The sequence below is a fragment of the Narcine bancroftii genome, chromosome 3 (assembly GCF_036971445.1).
Source record: "Narcine bancroftii isolate sNarBan1 chromosome 3, sNarBan1.hap1, whole genome shotgun sequence".
Classification (NCBI taxonomy): Eukaryota; Metazoa; Chordata; class Chondrichthyes; order Torpediniformes; family Narcinidae; genus Narcine; species Narcine bancroftii.
In genome coordinates this window covers 47,663,589-47,682,871 of record NC_091471.1, presented here as the reverse complement: position 1 = coordinate 47,682,871, position 19,283 = coordinate 47,663,589, and the positions used below count along the sequence as shown (strand labels likewise).

The 19,283-nt window shown below is 40.5% G+C and overlaps 1 protein-coding gene and 1 long non-coding RNA gene across 7 annotated transcripts in view; one reads left to right on the top strand and one right to left on the bottom strand.

Moving 5' to 3' along the window:
* Nucleotides 1–19,283, bottom strand: part of nedd4l (NEDD4 like E3 ubiquitin protein ligase) — a 533,566-nt gene that overhangs the window by 443,852 nt on the left and 70,431 nt on the right. For all 6 annotated transcript variants that reach the window (XM_069924007.1, XM_069924003.1, XM_069924006.1 and 3 more), the window contains exon 2: nt 6,127–6,200. In XM_069924007.1, the coding sequence (XP_069780108.1) occupies nt 6,127–6,200 (74 nt within the window). The remainder of the gene's footprint in view (nt 1–6,126; nt 6,201–19,283) is intronic.
* Nucleotides 1,952–19,283, top strand: part of LOC138757143 (uncharacterized) — a 52,565-nt gene continuing 35,233 nt past the window's right edge. Inside the window, exon 1 of the long non-coding RNA XR_011353371.1 lies at nt 1,952–2,086. This is a non-coding gene — a long non-coding RNA (uncharacterized lncRNA). The remainder of the gene's footprint in view (nt 2,087–19,283) is intronic.

Genomic DNA, 19,283 nt, shown 5'->3' with positions numbered 1-19,283 from the left:
ATTAAGTGTTATATATTAAACAGTAGTGTTTTACTTTACTATGTACTTCATATGTAAAAGATGTCATTGTAGTTGCAAGTATTAAAATAATTAGGTCACAATTTATTAATATCCAGTATTGCTAAAAAAAAATTTATTCTTTTCCTTTCTTTTGCTTTTTTTCCTTTTTCATTTATTTTCTTTGTTTCTTCTGCATGGGAGGCAGTGAGTGGGAGGGGGAAGAAAATGATTTAAAAAGCATGCATTAATTTTGATATTTAGAATTTTCTATTTTGCATGCAAAAATGTTACATGTGCTAATAAAATAAAATTTGAAAAAAAAAATGACACGGCAAAGTTCCTTGATTTTTCTGGTGTAATTGATGAATTTGCCCAAAGCATTTCTGAATGTGAAGAAGTGATGACCATTTCTGATCTGAAATTCCAAATACAAAACAAACAAGAATGTACTATTGTATTTACTGCTTTTTATTGCAGTATTTTACTTTAGAGTCTGGTATACATTTTGAATAAAATTTATTGCCATTACTTCTTAATAAATCGTTCTAGTTCTTTTATTCTGTTCTGTTACTTGCAAGCCTATCATGTACACGTGCATGTATATGCATGAACCCATACATAAATCATATGTATTTAGCATTAATCACAAAAATATTTAATGAGCAGTTTGAAATGGGGTCTACATTTCCTATCTGGCCTAAGCCTATTACTACAGGTACACAATCCTTTATCCGGAACCCTTGGGGGACAGTGTGTTCCAAATTTCGGATTTTTCTGGATTTCGGAAAGCCCACCCGAATTGTGCTGCCATATCCACCCCCACCCCCTTCCAGTCGCCCTGCCATCTCCCCCAACACACCACCCCCCCCGCCTGCCCGACTCACGCAGCCATTCTCTCAGCCGCCCAACTCACGCTGCCCTTTCCCCACTTGTCGGATTTTGGAGTTTCCAGATTTTAGATTTCCAGATAAAGGATCGTGTACCTGTAGTTTTGCACAGGCCTGCTTATGAGATATTCCAATATAAACTACTAATGCCCTTAACACCATTAACAACAAAGAAGAAGGCAAGCAACCTTCAAGATGTATTGACTGAGTAATCTATCACAGCCTCAGTTTCAAAAATTGTGCAGTACATTTGATTCCTCCATCAGGGCATTCAGAGTATATAACAGAGGGAATGGAATGTTTACAGAAACAGCAATTGTGAACCAATTTTGACCTTTAGAATAACAATCTTTTTTTTTCTGGTGTAAAACATGATGGAAAAATTATAAACAATTTTGCATCACTCCTTTCAAACTGAGCTATATAAAATGTTGCTGAGGCACTGAAATAAATTTCAATGTCAAGCTCTCACAAACAAAATTAGGATCCAAATAAATAGACTGCCAACCAAAACTACTGACAGGTTGAAAAACAAGGTAAACTTAACTGCTTTTACCCTACCAATAGGCTTAGCAAGCAAGGTCCAGCATATGAAAGAAAAAGCAGACTCCAGTAAAGCAAAATATTGGAGTGGCTCTTTCGAGGACTATTTTAACCTGGAAGTTCTGTGGTTCAGGCTGAAGTGCCAAGGCTTTGACAAGGAAGACTGTGTGTTTTTGCACAGTGGCGTGCACAGGACTCCCCTTCAGCAACCTTATGAGAGTCCCATACAGGGTGCTACACAGGAACACTTCGATGTTCACCCTTGCCATTGGGGGGGCAAGGAAGAGTTATTTACGCTGGATCGGATAAAATCAGCTCAAAAAGAGCAGTTCACTATGAAATAGATGGCCCAAAGTGGTGACAAGTACTGCTGGTCAAGGTTGGGTCAATTACTATTTGTATAAAACCTAATACTAAAGTTGGAGGTAGAAAATGTAGCAAAGTTGTTGCTTCTCCTGTGAAATGTGAGTGTTTAGAGAGAAATCAGGCATTGCTGACAACTGCACTTACAGGAGAAGTATTCACCGCACTCCCTCCAGATCAGTTGGAATTACAGTATATCAGATGCAAAAATTGAAGCAAATATGAAGGTTAAAGCAAGAACAGTCAGCAGGCGAAGCAGAGGAAGAACAAGGAGCATGAAAGCTCAAAGAAAGGTAAGTAGTACTTACTTTTAATACATGAAGCTTCACCATATGGAGGCAGATTGTGTTGCATACAGGAACTTCAATGAGGTGGTCATAGACCAGGTTCAGCAAGGTCATGAGCAACCATCAGTCAGGGGATGGCAGTTAGTGGAGGAGCCCCTTCTAACATTTTGGCTGTTGTTGGAGAGGGACAAACTCCAGCAGCAGCAAGATCAGTGGCACCTCAGCTGGCTCGGTTGTTCAACAGGTCTAGGCAAGCAGTGGTGAGATGGGACAACATGGCCAGCGACACAGAAGGGCATTTTTATAGCCCTGATTGAGTCTTCAACTTTGTTTGTTGCCTCCCTCATGCCAGGATCAAGGATGTCTCTGAGAAGACATGTGACATTCTTAAAGAGGAGAGAAAGCAGCCAGAAACCCTGCAAAGTAAATATGTAGAAGTTGGTATAAGGTTGAAGAGCAGGGCCCCGTGAGTTACAATTTTAGGATTATTCCCTATGTGGTAAAGGATAAGTGAATGAATGAATGGATGAAGCTACCCAGACTGTTGGAATCTCTTTGGTGCACAGGTGACCTGTACAAGAAGGATGAGTGGCATCTGAACAGGAGACGGACCATCATCTTTGCAGAGATGTTTTCTTGTGCTAATCAGGATTGGCACAGGGTTGGAACCCGAAATGGTAATGCATCAGATGAAATACTTAAAGCAGATAGAGGTTAAAATTAGTCCAGTAAGTAGGCCAGGCAATGAAGAGACAGGAACCATAAAAGGTCTGTTAGGCTGAACTGCACTTCAATGTACAAAGGCTAACAGGTAAGGCAGATGAACAGGGAGCACAGGATTGATATTATAGTCATTATGGAAATATGGTTGAGAGATGGGTATGATTGAGTATTTCTTTGCCTCCACTCTCCCCAGAGATACTGCTTGACCCACTGTACATCTCCAGCAGTTTGTTTTTTGCTCCATATTCTATCATCTGTGTTCTCTTGTTTAAATAATAGTTGCAATCGCAAGTCATCTTAACTTCCCTAATATTGACAGAGAGTGGAGTAGTGCCAAGTGATTAATGGGAGAGAATGAGGCTGGATAAGCATTTGGCTTATTGCTGGGGGACCACTTTGGCACCAGTGATAAGAATTCTATTAGTTTCAAGACAGACATGGAAAAAGATAGAAATGGTCCACAAATTAAAAGTTTTTCATGGGGGAGGGGTTGGGGAGGAGACCAATTTTCAAACTCTCAAAGGGGAAGTGCAAGGGGAGATGGGGAGACTTAAGTGCTGGCACATTCCTATTAGAATGAAAGCTAAGGTTGGTAAAGTCAGGGAATATTGGTTGATGAGTGATGTTGAGGATCTGGTCAGGAAAAATAACGAGGCATATTTTAGGTGTAAGCGGCTGGGATAAGCCAAGACTATGAGCAGGTCAAGTGATGTAGAAATACTTCTGAGGTCAAAAATCACGAGTGCAAAAATAGATCACAATGTGTCACTGCGTTAGATAAAGGAGAATCCTAGAAAGTATTAAAAGCAAAAGGATACCTAGGGATAGAATAGATTCCCTTAAGGTTTAACAGTACAATTCATGTTTGGAAATGGGTGAGGTTTTAAATGAGTATTTCTTGTCTGTTTGTACCATGAGGAAGGTCATGAAAGTGAGGGAGTTCACAGGAAGTAGCACATCAATATTAGAAATGAGGTGATTGTTGGCGGCCCAAAAACACAAAAGTAAATAAATACCCAAGGCCTGGTGAGGTCTATCCTGGGATGTGATGCAAGAAAGTGATAATGTTGCTGTGATTCTGGTAGAGTTTTTATAATTTTGTTAGTTGTAGTCGTCGTAGGCTTTATTTGTCACTTCAAGAAAAAAACAAGATAGTGTTTCCCCGGTGCTACATAAAAACAACAAAACATCCACAAATAGCATCGGAACAGAAACATCAGGTCCCAAAGTGGCCACTGCGAGAGACTGCCATCTTGGCCCCTTAACTGCCACTATCTCCCGATAGGACAGTGAAATATTAAATTCTCTCTCACTTACACACACATCTCCATTTACACACAACTTCTTAAAATGTATATTTAAAAATTACAGTGCCACAATACATAGATTTTCAGAGGATGGGCCATGGTCGAAATATGACTTTAGGTGTTAAAATGTCCACTAGAGACCAATCACAAGATCCAAAGAGGTCGCTGCAAGCTATGACCATGTTGCCTTAAAGGCCAGGTTTCCTGCCATCTGCTGGTCTCTGGATGCTAAATTCTAATTTTTTTAATATAAAGGTAAAACGACTCTCACAGTTCACCACCTCTTGCAGTCGATGCCACTGCATCTCCCCCATGAGACCACAGTGATCCTGGACATGCCTCTTCAGAATTCCTGAATCGAGCCCACAACTACCACTCCAGACACCTTGGGACACCTCCTCCAGCTCCACCACTCTGAACACCCCAGAACACCTCTTCTGACTATGCAACGCAGTCTCCACAAGCCCTGGCAACAGTCAATGTCAACTCCAGTGCTGAAGACTGAAGACCACATCGCCCCAGCAGAGGCATTGATCACCTCAGCCTTTCACGTCCACAACATAATCTCCGTCCCCCAGTAGTCAAGTCTGTACACTTTGCGGCCTCTTTCAGAGGTCTGCTCTTGTTTGGCATTCCTCAGATTTCAACATCCGACTCCCTGTGCTCCAGTCTCCATCCATGTCTGCTCAAAGAATGAGCATGGTGCCTACTTGGGGAGGTTTCTGTAGCATCCGGTCTGGAGAAGCCACAGTGGGCTACAGCCATGCTGCCATATTGGACATCAGATAGCCACAACATAGAGAGTGGTTAACATTCTCCCTTTATTTCAGAAGAGCAGCATAGATAAGCCAAAGAACTGTAGGCTAATGAGCTTTACCTCAGTGATAGGAAAGAGAGATCCAAAAAGATCAGATTTATTTGCATTGGGAAAGACAATGATTAATTATAAAATGTCAATATGGCTTTCTTTAAGGAAATAATATCTCACAAATTAGAATCAAGTCTTTTTTTTTCCCCCAAGAGATGACCAAACAGATAATGAAGGCAGAGCAATAGATGTGTATAAGAACTATAGCAAGGCATTTGCCAAGGTCCCACAATGGAGCCTGGTCCAAAGGATTACATCATGTGAGATCCAAGATGAACTAGCCAATTTGATTCAAAATTGTTTTGGTGATAGGAGTTAGAGAGTGGCTGTGGAGAGTTGCCTTTACTGTGCTCCACGGATTGGTGCTGGGTCCGCTAACACAAAGATGTTTCCCAAATTGGATGGATAGAGTGACAAGCAGTTTCAATAAGCTGGGTTTTCTTTCCCTGGAGCAAAGGAGGCTAAGAGATGAAATGACAGAGGTACATGAGGCGCACAGAATATTATCAATCGCAAATATAATATCTATTGCAAAAAAGATTGTAATCTGCCTTCTTATTGCAAGAATCCATCCAACAATTTGAATTAAACGTTCAACTTTATGATAAAATAACTTGTTAATATTTCACAACGCAAATATGTGCTTGCCCAATAGTGTTTTGAGTTTTTAAACTGGAAATATTAAATTAAAACACATAGAATAAACTATAATTTTTAGTGCACCAATTATGAATGTTTAAGCATGTCCTATTTATTTTATCTTAAAACTGCATGAAATGAGAGATGACTTTGTAAACCGGTTTCCAAAAAGCCCCTGGTTTTTAAGGGATTTGTAGAATCTTAGGTGAGGGGGGGGAAGGGTGGGGATGGGAGGGAAGGTTGGAGGGGAATTGTTGGAAATATGGCAAATGTACAAAAAATAGACAGTACAGATGGGTAATGTAGCCTCTATGGGCTCATTTCTTTACTCTATGACTATAGAAAATGATGCAATAATGTCCATCTGAAAACAAAAGAGCATTATTATCAGCTCTGAAAATTTGATGAAAGATCTTACCCTGGCATACATTTTTTTTCTTTCATGGTCATCTTTTGATTCGTCCTTTAATAGCAAGAACACCATAGTATTGACAGCATATATTCCATACCTTGCTCCAAAGATGTCTTTTTTAGCCAGATCAATGCCAGAAATAACCTTGACTCTGAGAACACGAGATTCTTCCTGAAAACAAATTAAAGCAACATTTTGAGAAAAGCGATTTGGTTATCAAGTTACAAAAGTGCACAAATTCCAAATTGCATCCCCATTCTTTCCTGCTGCGTTAAACTATAACCAGCTGTAGCAATGAGACAGCATTTAGAAATATCAACCCTCCAACATTTATGGAAAAGGAACTTTGTATGTCCTTCAACAAATATTGGTAAAATTCTATTATCCAAACCTTCATAACCATAACAAGAATATTTTGCTGGCATGATCAACTCCATTTTACTAACATACAGTATCAGGATAAATGTGATTTGATTACTTTAAGCACCATACGGATGGAGTTAAAAACATCCATGGCTGAAGTTTCTATGGGCAATCTTTAACCTGCACACCAAATCAAATAACCTTATTCAACTGAAGCTTACATTTGGTCAAATGTAAATAATTATAACAGCACAATAAAATAAAAAAATGTCAGCCCTCTCTTCTAAGAGTCAATAAATAATTAAATATAGTTCTTCTATTTTGATCACAGAAGCTCCAGTACAAGGTCAATTGTTTGGAATCTTATTTTCTGAAGCACTACCTTGTCTTTAATTACTTGTCAGATTGGTCTCTAACACTCAAGGTCCTTTGTACTTATTTTTGTTTTAACAATCTGAAAAATGGGGCAAAGTGTAGTGTATCTTAGTTTGCTGATGACATTAAATTGAGTAGAAAAACAAATCGTGCAGAGATAAAGATAGGTAACTGAGTGGGCAAGGAGTACAATGTTCGTAAATGTGAGGTTATCCATTTTGGAAGGAAAAAAATAGAAGATCAGATTATTGTTTAAATGGCATGCAATTGCAGGACTTTGTAGTGCTTATCCATGAATTGCAAAAGGTTGGTTTGCAGGTGTAGTAGGCTATTGAGAAAGCAAATAGAATATGGCCTTCATTGCTGGAGGGATTGAATTTAGGAGTAGGGAGGTTATGCTGCAACTGTACAAGGCACTGGTGAGGCCGCATCTGGAGTAATGCATACAATTCTGGTCTCTTGATGTATTGTCTTTGGAAACAGGGCAGAGGAGGTTCACCAGATTGATACCACAGATGAGGAGAGATTGAGTTATTTGGGACTGTACTCACTGAAATTTAGAAGGAGAGAGGATCTTACAGAAATGTATAAATTTATGAAAGGCATAGAAAAGATCGAGGTAGGCAAATTGTTTCCATTGGTCGGGGAGACTAGAATTAGGGCACATAGCTTCAAGATTCGGCGTAGTAGATTTAGGACAGGGATGAGGAGGAGCTTTTTCCCCCCCAGAGATAGTTGTTCCTAAGGAATTTGCTGCCCATTGGTGTCTAGTAAATATATTCAAGACAAGGGAATCAAGAGATATTGGGGAAAGGCAGGTAGGTGGAGATGAGCCAATCATCAGATCAGCCATTGAATGGTGGAGCAGGCTCGACGGGCTGGATGGCCGACTCCCGCTCCAATTTCTTCCTTCCTTAGGTTTTTATATTGACCAGAAAACTGCAATCACTTCATTAATTTCTTTCAAACTCATCAAGGAGACTTTAATATCTAAGAAAACAAGTAGGCCTCCTTTCAACAGGACTTAAAAATGTAGACATCAGAAGATGTAATGCCACAGGCTAATCAACCAAGGCTGGAGCATTCAAATCAGTACCAGGACTAGAACATCTGGGCTTCTGGCTCGGATTTGAAATCGTTTCCACAGATTCCAAATCAGAACCCAGCTTCAATCAAGATCTTAGTTTCAACATTGCCACAATATATTCTGATTCTTCCCTTCTATTTTCATGCATATATTATGCTTGCCAAGTGTCTCGTACCTTGACGTAGGTGCAACCCCAGGAATAAGTGCAAGCAAATGAAATCTGTGCTGAAAGAGATTAATGTAGCATTACATTCTGAGAGAGGTCATAGTGTTCCTGTGCCAGACACCAGGCATGAAGCTCTCCCTTATCTACTGCTGTGCAAAAAATCTGATTCGAGGATTTGGCCATCCCACATGAAATGGTAAATCATATTCCTCAAAATCGAGACAGTCATCAAGGTGGTGCAGAAGCTGGCTGTTAAGGGCTGGAATTAACAAATTGGCTGCCCATCCCTGAGCAATGGACATCACGTTTGCATCCAGGCTAACCAGGTAAGAACAAGCCCCTGCTGGGAACTGGCAGTTATGGCTCCCATGTTGACAAACTTTCCAGATAGCTTGGTCTTTTATCTCCTTGTGTCAGATATGATGGGAAGTGCTACATTTCACCTTTCCACCCATAGATTTCTCTTGGGCAACAAGGTCAAGAGTGAGAACCATGCAGCTGAATGTATAGTTGAGGAAACAACCAGTGTCCAACCAGAGATGTTGAGAGATAATACAAGTTACAGATGTCCTTGTACAATTCTAACTGCTGAGCCAAGTTCAGATCCAACACAATCTGTAACAGCTGAACAGCTGGAAATCGGAACATTCAGAATACAGGAGGGAGGTTGATAATCAGGTAGGCAGTGCCAGAACAATCTTGCTCTCAACTTCACTAAGACAGAGGACCTTATTGTTGATTTCCAGCAAGGGAGAGCAAGTCACTACACACCATCCTGCATTGATGGGATGGATGTGGAGAGTTGGAACCTTCAAGTTACTGGGCGTGCACATATCAGCAGACCTCTCCTGAAGCCCGCACAGTAAGGCAATCATGAAGAAGGCACAGTAATAACTCTACTTTCAAAAGAAGGGCGATGAGATTTTGCATGTCATTGAATACTCTTATCAAACTTCAAGTGCACTGTAGAAATGTATACTGATTAGTTGCTTCACAGTGTGATTTAGGCATTCCACTGCCTAGGAATGCAGAAGGCTGAAAAAGATAGCAAATGTAGCCATATCTATCACAGCCTCTGTCCTCCCATCCATTAAGATGGGTGGGCAACTTTTTTTTTTAAAACTCAATCCATCTCGTTATCCCTCTGAAGTCAGAGCTCTGTGATTAGTAAGGGATTACTCCAGGTGGCAGGTTGCAAACCACTGCTCTAGACCCAATTGTTAATGAAATATTTTGCTTGAGAAAAATTGCCATTGGTCAATTTTCTTTGGAGTTATGAAACCATGCACATAACGGGTCAATTAGATACGATTAAAGCAGTGGTTTTCAAACTTTTTCTTTCTACCCACATACCAGCTTAAGCAATCACTTACTAATCATAGAGCACTTTTGGCAGAGGGAATACTTAAAGTGGAATGCAAGTTTTAAAAAGATTGCCCACCTTTGCATTAAAACACTGATGTTAAACGCTGCCTCAAAAAAAGGCAACCAATATCATAAGGACCTATACCACCCTGGTCACTGCTGTCTTCAGGTAGAAGGTACAAAAGATCAGCACCTCTAGATTCTAGAATAGTTTCCTTCCAATAGCCATCAGCCCCTTACACCTTCCTTCAGTTATTCTCATGGACTACTCAGACATCACAAGGTGATTATCTGCACTATGGTAAATGTGAACATTTACCAACTACTTATTCTTTATATTCATTTTTAATGTGTATAATTGTTTTTTTTTTCCTTTCCATGAAGTATCTGTTCAGCTGTAGCAAGTTAGAATTTCAGTGTTTAAATATTGTACAATATTAATCCTGTGCAATGCACTGTTAGCCAAATTGTCTCCTAGCCATTGTCTCAAAACTATGCTCACTTCATCCCATTCAATACCAGCTCTCCTAAATTGACTACGTGGTTCACTCCACATCAACTATGCAGCAATGAGGTCACCATTACTTCATTTGATTCAAGTTTGCAGTTCAGCTGAAAGCTGATCAACATGGATAAAAGTTACAATTACCTGGTGCCCCATTACTATTCACCCCAACCAAGCTACTCTTACTCCCCCAAATATGTAAGTATCGGAAAAAGTGTGTGCATCATGTTACGAACCGTATGTAACGAGCAACAATAAACAATCAACCAGACATGGTTTGATTTTAAGTATAAGCCTTTGAAATTTGATGCCCAGGATTAATGTTCAACTGATGGGGAGACTGGAGCTGTGGATGCTACAGGCTCACGAATTCTCCTTGCGTTGCCTTTGAAGAAATGTCCATCCACATGAGCTGTGGTCACAACACTCCTGGTCCTTTTGTGGGCAAGACTCAAATTGGGCAGCCTCCACGAAGCTTTCTAGACCCTGGCACCGGTCTCTCCAAGTAACTTCACTGCTAGTCACATTTAAAATGAAGCAGCCTCTCCAAGCGACCTCCACTGTTAGTGACAATCAAAACGAAGCTTTTTTGCTTTCAAAAGACCCTCCTGGCACAGGTCAATCCACCAAAAAGGCAACAGAGCATGCTTTGCTCGGAATTTCATATAAATGACTGGCCGCAAGAGCTGCTGCAAACAGCTGCTTTCTCTTCAGCAGCCAGAATGGTTCTCCCCTTGCAAAATCACAATGTCTTTGCAAATGTATCTAATTCTGGAACAGACTGTGACAAACCTTCCCTCAGTTCTTCCAATGTGCTGAATTATTGCTGAGCTATGATTTGTTTTGTGATGGTGCTTGTGTGAAATGTTAAATGTTACCATTCAGGCCCTCCTGTCTGTACTATCCCTTACAGTGATAATCCCATTTTACTAAAGCAGGAGCTTGTAATAATCAAGTGTTAAGGTATCCATCCAGTTATTTTGTTTACTTGTTTTGCAAAATCCATGAGCATTTGAAAACTATCTTCATTCTCCATGAAAAGGAGCTGTAAAGACCTTTGTATTCAATAATGGATCACTGAATAATATCCAAGAACCCAAGTTATCCATAAAGATTTCAGTTGAACCTATGTCAAATTTTGAAATTTCCTTTTTGCAGCCATCGAAAATGATTTAATAATTTACAGCTCTTCTCGGTTTGAAAAGGATGGAGCTGGCAACTTCAGAACAGTTTTTTTTTTCAACTTAGTCCATGCTTTATACATTGTCTATGTACCAATAAATGGACTGGATAAAGGCTGATGAAAACTGTCCTGTTCAGCTGTCATTACAACACGTTCATTGACTTCAAAAGCAATTGGAGAGCCAATCGTTCCATCACGTTGGCATTTCTAATACCATATTGTAGCTGTTCACTCATGCTTGATTAAGTCCATGGCACACTGACTTTCACGTGTGATGTGTTTGAAGGTGGCTTATCAGGTCGGCATAAGCTGGAATGCTTTCACACAGGTGGCATATGTAAGGAAGCTGCACATCAGTCATTTTCAATTTTGTTTTTGCCCCTTTCCTTCCTCAGTTTTAGCTTCCTCGAATGAATAAGCACTACCTATGATGCCAGTACACCAAACCGATCCAACGCTGGTTGTTCCAGTGGTGCACAGCAATGTTGAAATTCTTAAGGGACATTTGAGGCTTCTGGACAGATACATAAATACAGTATGCAGGGATTAGAGAGATGTGCATTAACTGTTCAGCGCAGATAATGTTGGGCAGAGCTGATTTCTGTGTGTAATTTTCAATGTTCTAAATCACATAGCAGATACCAAATACAATAGTAACATTTATTTCAGGGCTGAAAAGGCAGGAAAAATTGTGCAATAAGAGCACCACAGGTTTAATACTGACACATCACATAACTTTCAATGCAACTTGGTATAATGTCTCAATTTTTTTTTGAAACTTTGTGTACGTTTCTTACGCAACTTGTTTAGTTGCAATTTATGGGATGTGGGCGTCAGTAGCAAACCTGTTATTTATTGATTAGACTTGCCCTTGAGGAGGTGGCAAGCTGCCTTCTTGAAACCCTGCAGTAAACTTACTCCCACACTATTATGCAGGATGTTTATGAAAATATTCTTGGTATGACAAATTTTGTTCTCAAGCGCAATAAAAATTGCTGCATTTTACACTTTTCAAATCTGGAACATTCACACAGCCTCTGGCTCATTGGTTTTACCAATTCCCTCATTTCCTTTATTCTAAGGACTTTTTATTGCCTTCACCTCCAACAAGTCTGCTTCATTTATCCTTTACATTCTCTTAGCTTATTTCCCTCATTCACTGTTCATTTGCATTCATTTATTTTATAAATAGCTCTCATTAGTGCTGTTACTCATTCTCTTTTACTGTATATTCTCAGTGAGTTGTGGCCATGCATAAACTTGTCAAACACCGACTTGCTGCAGCATCAGATGTGCAGGAAAGACAAATTCTTGTAGCAGTTGAATCAGCAGTGAAAATTACATCCATATGGCAAGAAGCTCAAATTCTGAAGGCCGATACTCTCAACCAAGCATCAGCAAAGAAACATGTACTTTATATTTAACACGTCTCCAAATTTCAACCCTCTATCTGCTCGAGAGCACAATGGGATCTGCATCCTGCTTATAATTTGTAATATTTTGTACTTTATTTCTTCATTTTATACTTCCTTGGATTTTTTTCCAGTTTCATTCATTTTACTTGAGTGCAAATCAGTATTTAAACCAAAAAATACTCAAAAATTGAACAGGGGAAAAGCAAAATGGTTATCCAAGAACACTAATTCAGTTTTACCTTCCATAACCACTACCTGCCCTGCTTGGCTTCTCAAACATTGTCTGTTTTAACTTCAAATTCCCAGAATTTATTTTCAGGACAATTTGCATCCACGGATACAGGTGCTCCCCAACATATGATGGGGTTGCGTTCCAGCAGACACAGTAAGCCGGAAAAAAATTGCAACAAAGAATACTGCCCTACTAACTTTTTATTAAATTAAATTTTGAACATCTTTATTCCACACTGAAAATAACCATTAAAGTGCACAGCTGAAAGCACACTGGACATGAAGAATGTTTGAAGCATTGAACTAAAATTAATTGCTGGACTAGAATCCTTAGAATACACAACAGAAGGCTTTTTATCCTTTTATTTAGCAATATAATCACGCAAGGAAACAATGCCACTTGAAAAGAACAAAAGAAACCATAAATGATGGAACTCAAACAAGTCCGAAAAGAATAAGAACAATGCACTTAGCGAATTACTCTTTTCAGCAGGAGTTCCCAACCTTTTTGTTCCTCTGTACCCCTTGGGCATTTTTACAGGTTCCCGTGTACCCCTAAAAATTAAGGATAAAAAAACACAACATTGTGCAATTTGACTGCAGATTGCAACACCATGTATTTGTACAGTAGTGGTTATTCTCTCAGACCCAATGTACCCCCTGAAAAGTGCAAATGTACCACTGGGGGCACGTGTACCCCAGGTTGGGAACCCCTGCTTTACAGAGAGCTGTTTATAATATTCTAGCTATGTGCTCTTAACCAGAACAGGTGCACATTCCCAAAATGTCACACCTTTCATTCTGCTTGTTGACTGTATATTCAGTATTCCAGAACTGATGAAAAAAGGAGAAATATGGTCAAAATGTGTCATTATTTACATTACAATTAACTCTATAGTAGATTTAATTTATTCTACTGCAAATCAAGCTGATCAAACAAGTAACAGCATATTTTTTTTAGATAAAACTTGTTTGAATAGATACTGCTGAGATCACTGATGTTACTGCAATATTAGATAACACAAAGTGTCGTTGTAAATAGTGCGATCAAACAGGAAAAACCTTCAAAGCTATTCATGCCAATGCCATCATCACTTATTGCATCAACAATTGAGTAGAGAAAAACTACATAAAATCAAATATACTTAATTATTTTCAGTTATCAGGTTCTCATTTTACTATGATCCCGCAAGACAGTAAGCAGCAAGTGTAACACAAAATGCAAAAATATCAAGCAAAACAGCACTAAAAATTGTATTTTCTTTATGATCTTTGCTTCAGTTGAGATCAAAGTTTTGTGAGTCTTGTGTGTTTTGTGTTTGTTTTGTGTCTAAGTTTTTCTGTGGGCTGGTTGGAAATATAACTTAGACTTTAATTACATATGTTATATTGAGGCTGGGGAATTTATTAGTTTTACACTTATAGAGATTTGCATAGTAACCAGTGGGCATTGCTATAAAAAGAGTGGGGGGGGGGTAGGATTTTGAATTAAAGTTTGAAGGAGAATTGTTTTGTTAATAAAGTAATAGTTCATCTTTACCCCTGTGTAATATGCTTTCTTTGTAGTTGCTGGTTTGATCTTGCAACAAGTTCAAAAAGAGTGGATATATTACCTTGGGAGTAGTGTAACTTTTTGGTGAAATGGGGGGTGGGGGGGTGGCAATAGGATGATCTCAGATTTTGTCTCATTAAGTTGGAGGAAATTGCGGGCCATCCAGCATTTTGTGTCTTCCAGACAGTTAGTGAGGTTGGTGATTTTTGACTGGACATAGTTTTTTTTTTGGGGGGGGGTAGAGCTGGGAGTCGTGGCAAAACAGTGGAAGGAGATGCCCTGTTTTTGCAATGAGATGGCCAAGGAAGAGCATGTACAGCAAGAATAGATCCAAGAGTGGATCCTTGTGAAACCCCGCAGGAGAGGGTGGCTGAGGCCGAAGTGTAGTTGCCAGTGAAAGCCCTGTCAGGGAGGTAAGATTTGAATCAGCTAAGTGCCACACCATTGATACCAACCTCCTGTTGGTGACAGTCTATCACAATAGCACGATCAACAGTGTTGAACACTGCACTGAGGTCAAGAGGCATTAGGACAGTGGTGCCACCCAAATCTGTGGTAAGGAGTAGGTCGTTGTATATTCTTAATATAGCCATCTCCGTGCCATGGTGGGCTTGGTATCTCAACTGAAACTTTTCTGCTATTTTATTTTGGTGAAGGTTGGGAGATAATTGGTTAAATATTACTTTTTTTGAGGACTTTAGAGACTTTACAATGCGTAATACATCTGCATTAAGATCAACACCTTAAAGATGAGGGAGATATAGACACATTTTCAGCTTTTTGAAAAGGTTGCTGAGAGCTCAAGATGGCCCCCAAAAAAAGCCTCTTATGCTCCAAAGCGTATTGAAGGACCCAGCACTAATTGCATACTCTCGCTTGACAACAGAGCAAGTAGCAAATTATGATACTGTTAAACAAGCAGTATTGAAAGCTTATAAGTTGGTTACAGAAGCATGCAGACAAAAATTTAGGAGTTTGGTGAAAACATGGAAACAATGTTGTATGGGTTTTGCTCTGGGAAAATCTCTATGTTGGTGCACTTCAAAAGGAATAAACAACATTATCTATGACTTCACTACCAGATTTCCTTACTTCACCTGGCTCAATATGCCTTTCCATAGTGAAACCTGAAGAAAACAAAATTTCCGCCATCTCTTATGACTTCTCACGTAGCTATGTCCCTGCCTGTTGGCTGCACAGCAAGGCCAGCGCCATTTTGGGGTTGCTCGCGTTTAAGCTGCCTTTGTTCACTGTTGGGGCCAGTGTCGTTGCTGGCCTTTGGTTGTGCTCACTACCCGGAGCACTGGCTCAATCATATTTTCATGTGTCAATCCACCTTTCTTACAAAGCTCCTTGCATTGAAATATATACATTCCTTTGATTACCATACACTAACTATTCCCCTCCTTCATTAACTTTAACATTCTGATTCCTCTCTCCTTTTAAATCTAGGTGCGGTTCTACCCTAATCTCCACATTCTCATTCTGATTCCCACCCCCAAACTAGTTAAACCCTCTGCAACAGCTTTAGCAAATGTGACAGCATTGGTTCCCCTCCCATTTAAGTACAGCCTGTCATTTTTGAAGTCAGACCTTATCCAGAAGAGATCCCAATGATCCAGAAATCTGAACCCCTGCCCCTCTGCACCAACTCTTCATCCACCACATCTTCCTATTCCTATCCTCTCTATCACGTGGCATAAGCAGCAATCCAGAGACTACCCATGAGGTCCTGCTTTTTAACTTCTTTCCTAACTCCATATAGTCTTCCTTCAGGACCTCATCCCCATGTGGATCACAACATCTGGCTGCTTACCCTCCCCCTCCAGAATGCTGTGTACCCGATCAGAGACATCCCTGACCCTGGTAGCTGGGAGGCAACATACCAACCAGGAGCCTCATTCAGCAAACCTATCTGCTCCCCAAACCAGTGAGTCCCAAATTACAAACTCTCTTCTCTCTCCCCCCACCCCTCCCCACGATTTCCCTTCTGAGCTGAGGGGCCAGCCCCTGTGCCAGAGACCTGACCACTGCAACCTCTCTGGTAGGTCTCCCTCCCCCACCTCTCACAACAGTATACGTATTATTGAGGGGAACAGTCGCAGGGGTACTCTGCACTGTCCATCTCCCCACAACCCTCCCCTTCCCTCAGCTGACTCCTATCTGTTGGGGGTGACCATCTCCCTGCAACTCCTGTCATTGCCTCTGCCTCCCTTATGATCTGAAGCTCATCCAGCTACAACTCCAGTATCTGTACACAATCTCCCAGGAGTTGCAGCTGGATGCACCTTTTGCAGGTGTAGTCGTCAGGAGCAGGTGTGCTGTCTCTGACCTCCCACATCCTGCAAGCAGAGCACAGGACTACCCCAATGCCTCCACAACTTTACCTCACTTCCTTTGCTCGAAGCCTCTCGAGCCACAGCCTTGAAGTCCCACCCCTTCACTATGCCACTCACTCACTCACTGACTGCTCCTTTACCTAACTCACCCTTTATTGGTCCTTTCCAATTAATTAATTTACCCACTCAGTTGGAAAGGCCAAAGTCCAGACCCTGCGCACTCTTTAAACTCTCCAAAAATCCACTTACTAACATAACACACTGGACCTACCTCCAACTGGCTCCCTTGACTGGATAAAATACCTCTCCCTCCCCCCCCCCCCCCCCGCCAACTTTACAGAAAAATGTCCTTGCGAACCAAGATAAGACTCTTTCTGAGGGACAAGAAGACATTTTGGTGAGTGGAATCAACCAGATCTTCATCCTGGGAGACCACTTTATTCAAACACAACTTTATTTAAACAGCTGCTACAAGCAAAGCTCAACCAAGGCCCTCTTCTGGCAGAATATTTGCTCCCATCTTCACCATTATACTTGTCCAAAGCTAATTTTGAGAGCATTTATCCCCAAATATCCCAAGTGTGTCTCCCAAGACAAAGACAACATTTTAAAATTTCAGTTTTAAACTGTATGTTTGAAATAACTCATTTTCATACAACCTCCTACATTTTGCCTCAGTTTACTACACCTATTGGTTTAATCCTTCAATTCAACAGCACATTCCCAAATCATTCCAATCAATGCACTTCCAACATTGGTTCATCTTGTAAGTGAATATGCTGTCTGATTATTGCTTCAGTTATCATGTTCAAGGTATTGCTCAAGTTAAAAATTAACATGCATTCACATTCAGCAAGAGAGCTGACATTTTATATGCGACTGGCTGAAGCACCATGATTTTAGTTGATTTAATGAAGAATATTCTGACACACTTGATTTGCAATATCATCACGAGACTAACACATGAAACTTAACAACAGATCATCACCTCATCACAACACAAACTTGCATCCAACAGTCACATTTTAAGAGAAAAAACTCCATGATTTGAGTGAGTGAGTGAGTGAGTGAGTGAGTGAGTGAGTGAGTGAGTGAGTGAGTGAGTGAGTGAGTGAGTGAGTGAGTGAGTGAGTGAGTGAGTGAGTGAGTGAGTGAGTGAGTGAGTGAGTGAGTGAGTGAGTGAGTGAGTGAGTGAGTGAGTGAGTGAGTGAGTGAGTGAGTGAGTGAGTGAGTGAGTGAGTGAGTGAGTGAGTGAGTGAGTGAGTGAGTGAGTGAGTGAGTGAGTGAGTGAGTGAGTGAGTGAGAGAGAGAGAGAGAATTTAGGACAACTGCATTTTAATTTCACTAATTTTAAGTATATGCAAGCCTTTTGCGAGTTTTGTTTTTGCTTTGCAACACAAAATTCCATGCAACTTAAATTTTCAGAATAAAACAATAGATTTTTTTATTCTCTTTGTATTGCATAGTTTATTTACATTTGTTATCTGTTTACAATTCTTTATTTCTTTACATGTATAGACTGTGTAGTTTTTTTTTTACTACCAATAAATGATAATTCTGCCTCACCTGCAGAGAATGAATCTCAGATTTGTATGTGATGCCATGCCACTCTGGCAATAAATCTGAATTTCCATTATTTTATTCTGATTTTTATTTAAAATCATCAAATGATTCACTAGTACTATGCTTCCCAGTTTCACATCAACCCCTACCAGTAATCACTTCATTTCTAGTAGTCAAGCCAGGCAAAAGCCAACATTGTTATTGTTGTGTGGAGGAAAAGTGGCCTCCCTGACTGAAAGTCACATCATCTGTCAACCAAGCTTGACATTGGCCAACTTAAATCACCTAGGGTCACTATTGGCTAGAAGCATAGATTAGTATATAACACCAACACATAGTACATTCTTTCTCTCTGCCTCATATTCCAAGCCCCAGACACCACTCCATGCTAGATCGCTACTGTGGACATGCTGCAAGTGTCGCAGGTAAGGTGTGCACTACTCTAAAGCAGAGCCGTGGTACTATGATAAATCAATACTTGCAGAGACACACCCCACACTGGTACAAGGAACCGGGTATGTGTAAGGGTCCCTTTTGTAGTGTGTGTATATACTCAAGTGTGTGAGCCTGTCGAGTATAGGTTGACTATTGTCGGAGTCCAACCTGGGTCAGGTTGCTTTAGTGAAATAGTAATCTAGAACCATTTAACATTCTCCCTTTTGTCTCCCGTGTGTTAACTAAAGTTGGTGTGATTGCAACATGTGTACAGACTTGCCTCTCTGTAAATACACAGATCCTGATACTCTTTCCAACACGACAATTGGCACTGAGAGTAAGGGTCAAAGAGTTTCAGTTGCACACACATGGAATCTCAACCATATGGGAGTAGTCGATCACAGTAACAATGTGGGAGATCATATTAACAAGTGAGTGCATGTATGATTGTATATCTGCTCACCAATGGGTGCAGGAGGAAACAACCCACAGAAAGGGAAGGGACCCCAGCGTCAGATTATAAAATCCCCAGGTGGACCAGAGACCGTCAGGGGTTCAGCCACACCATGCCAGTTGATTGGGTTGACAGGTTGAACCCCCATGGAGAAAATATAGGGCACCACATGGTCTCCCATCTGGAGTTGCTGAGGTTTCCCAAGGCTGGGGAGGGGGGGG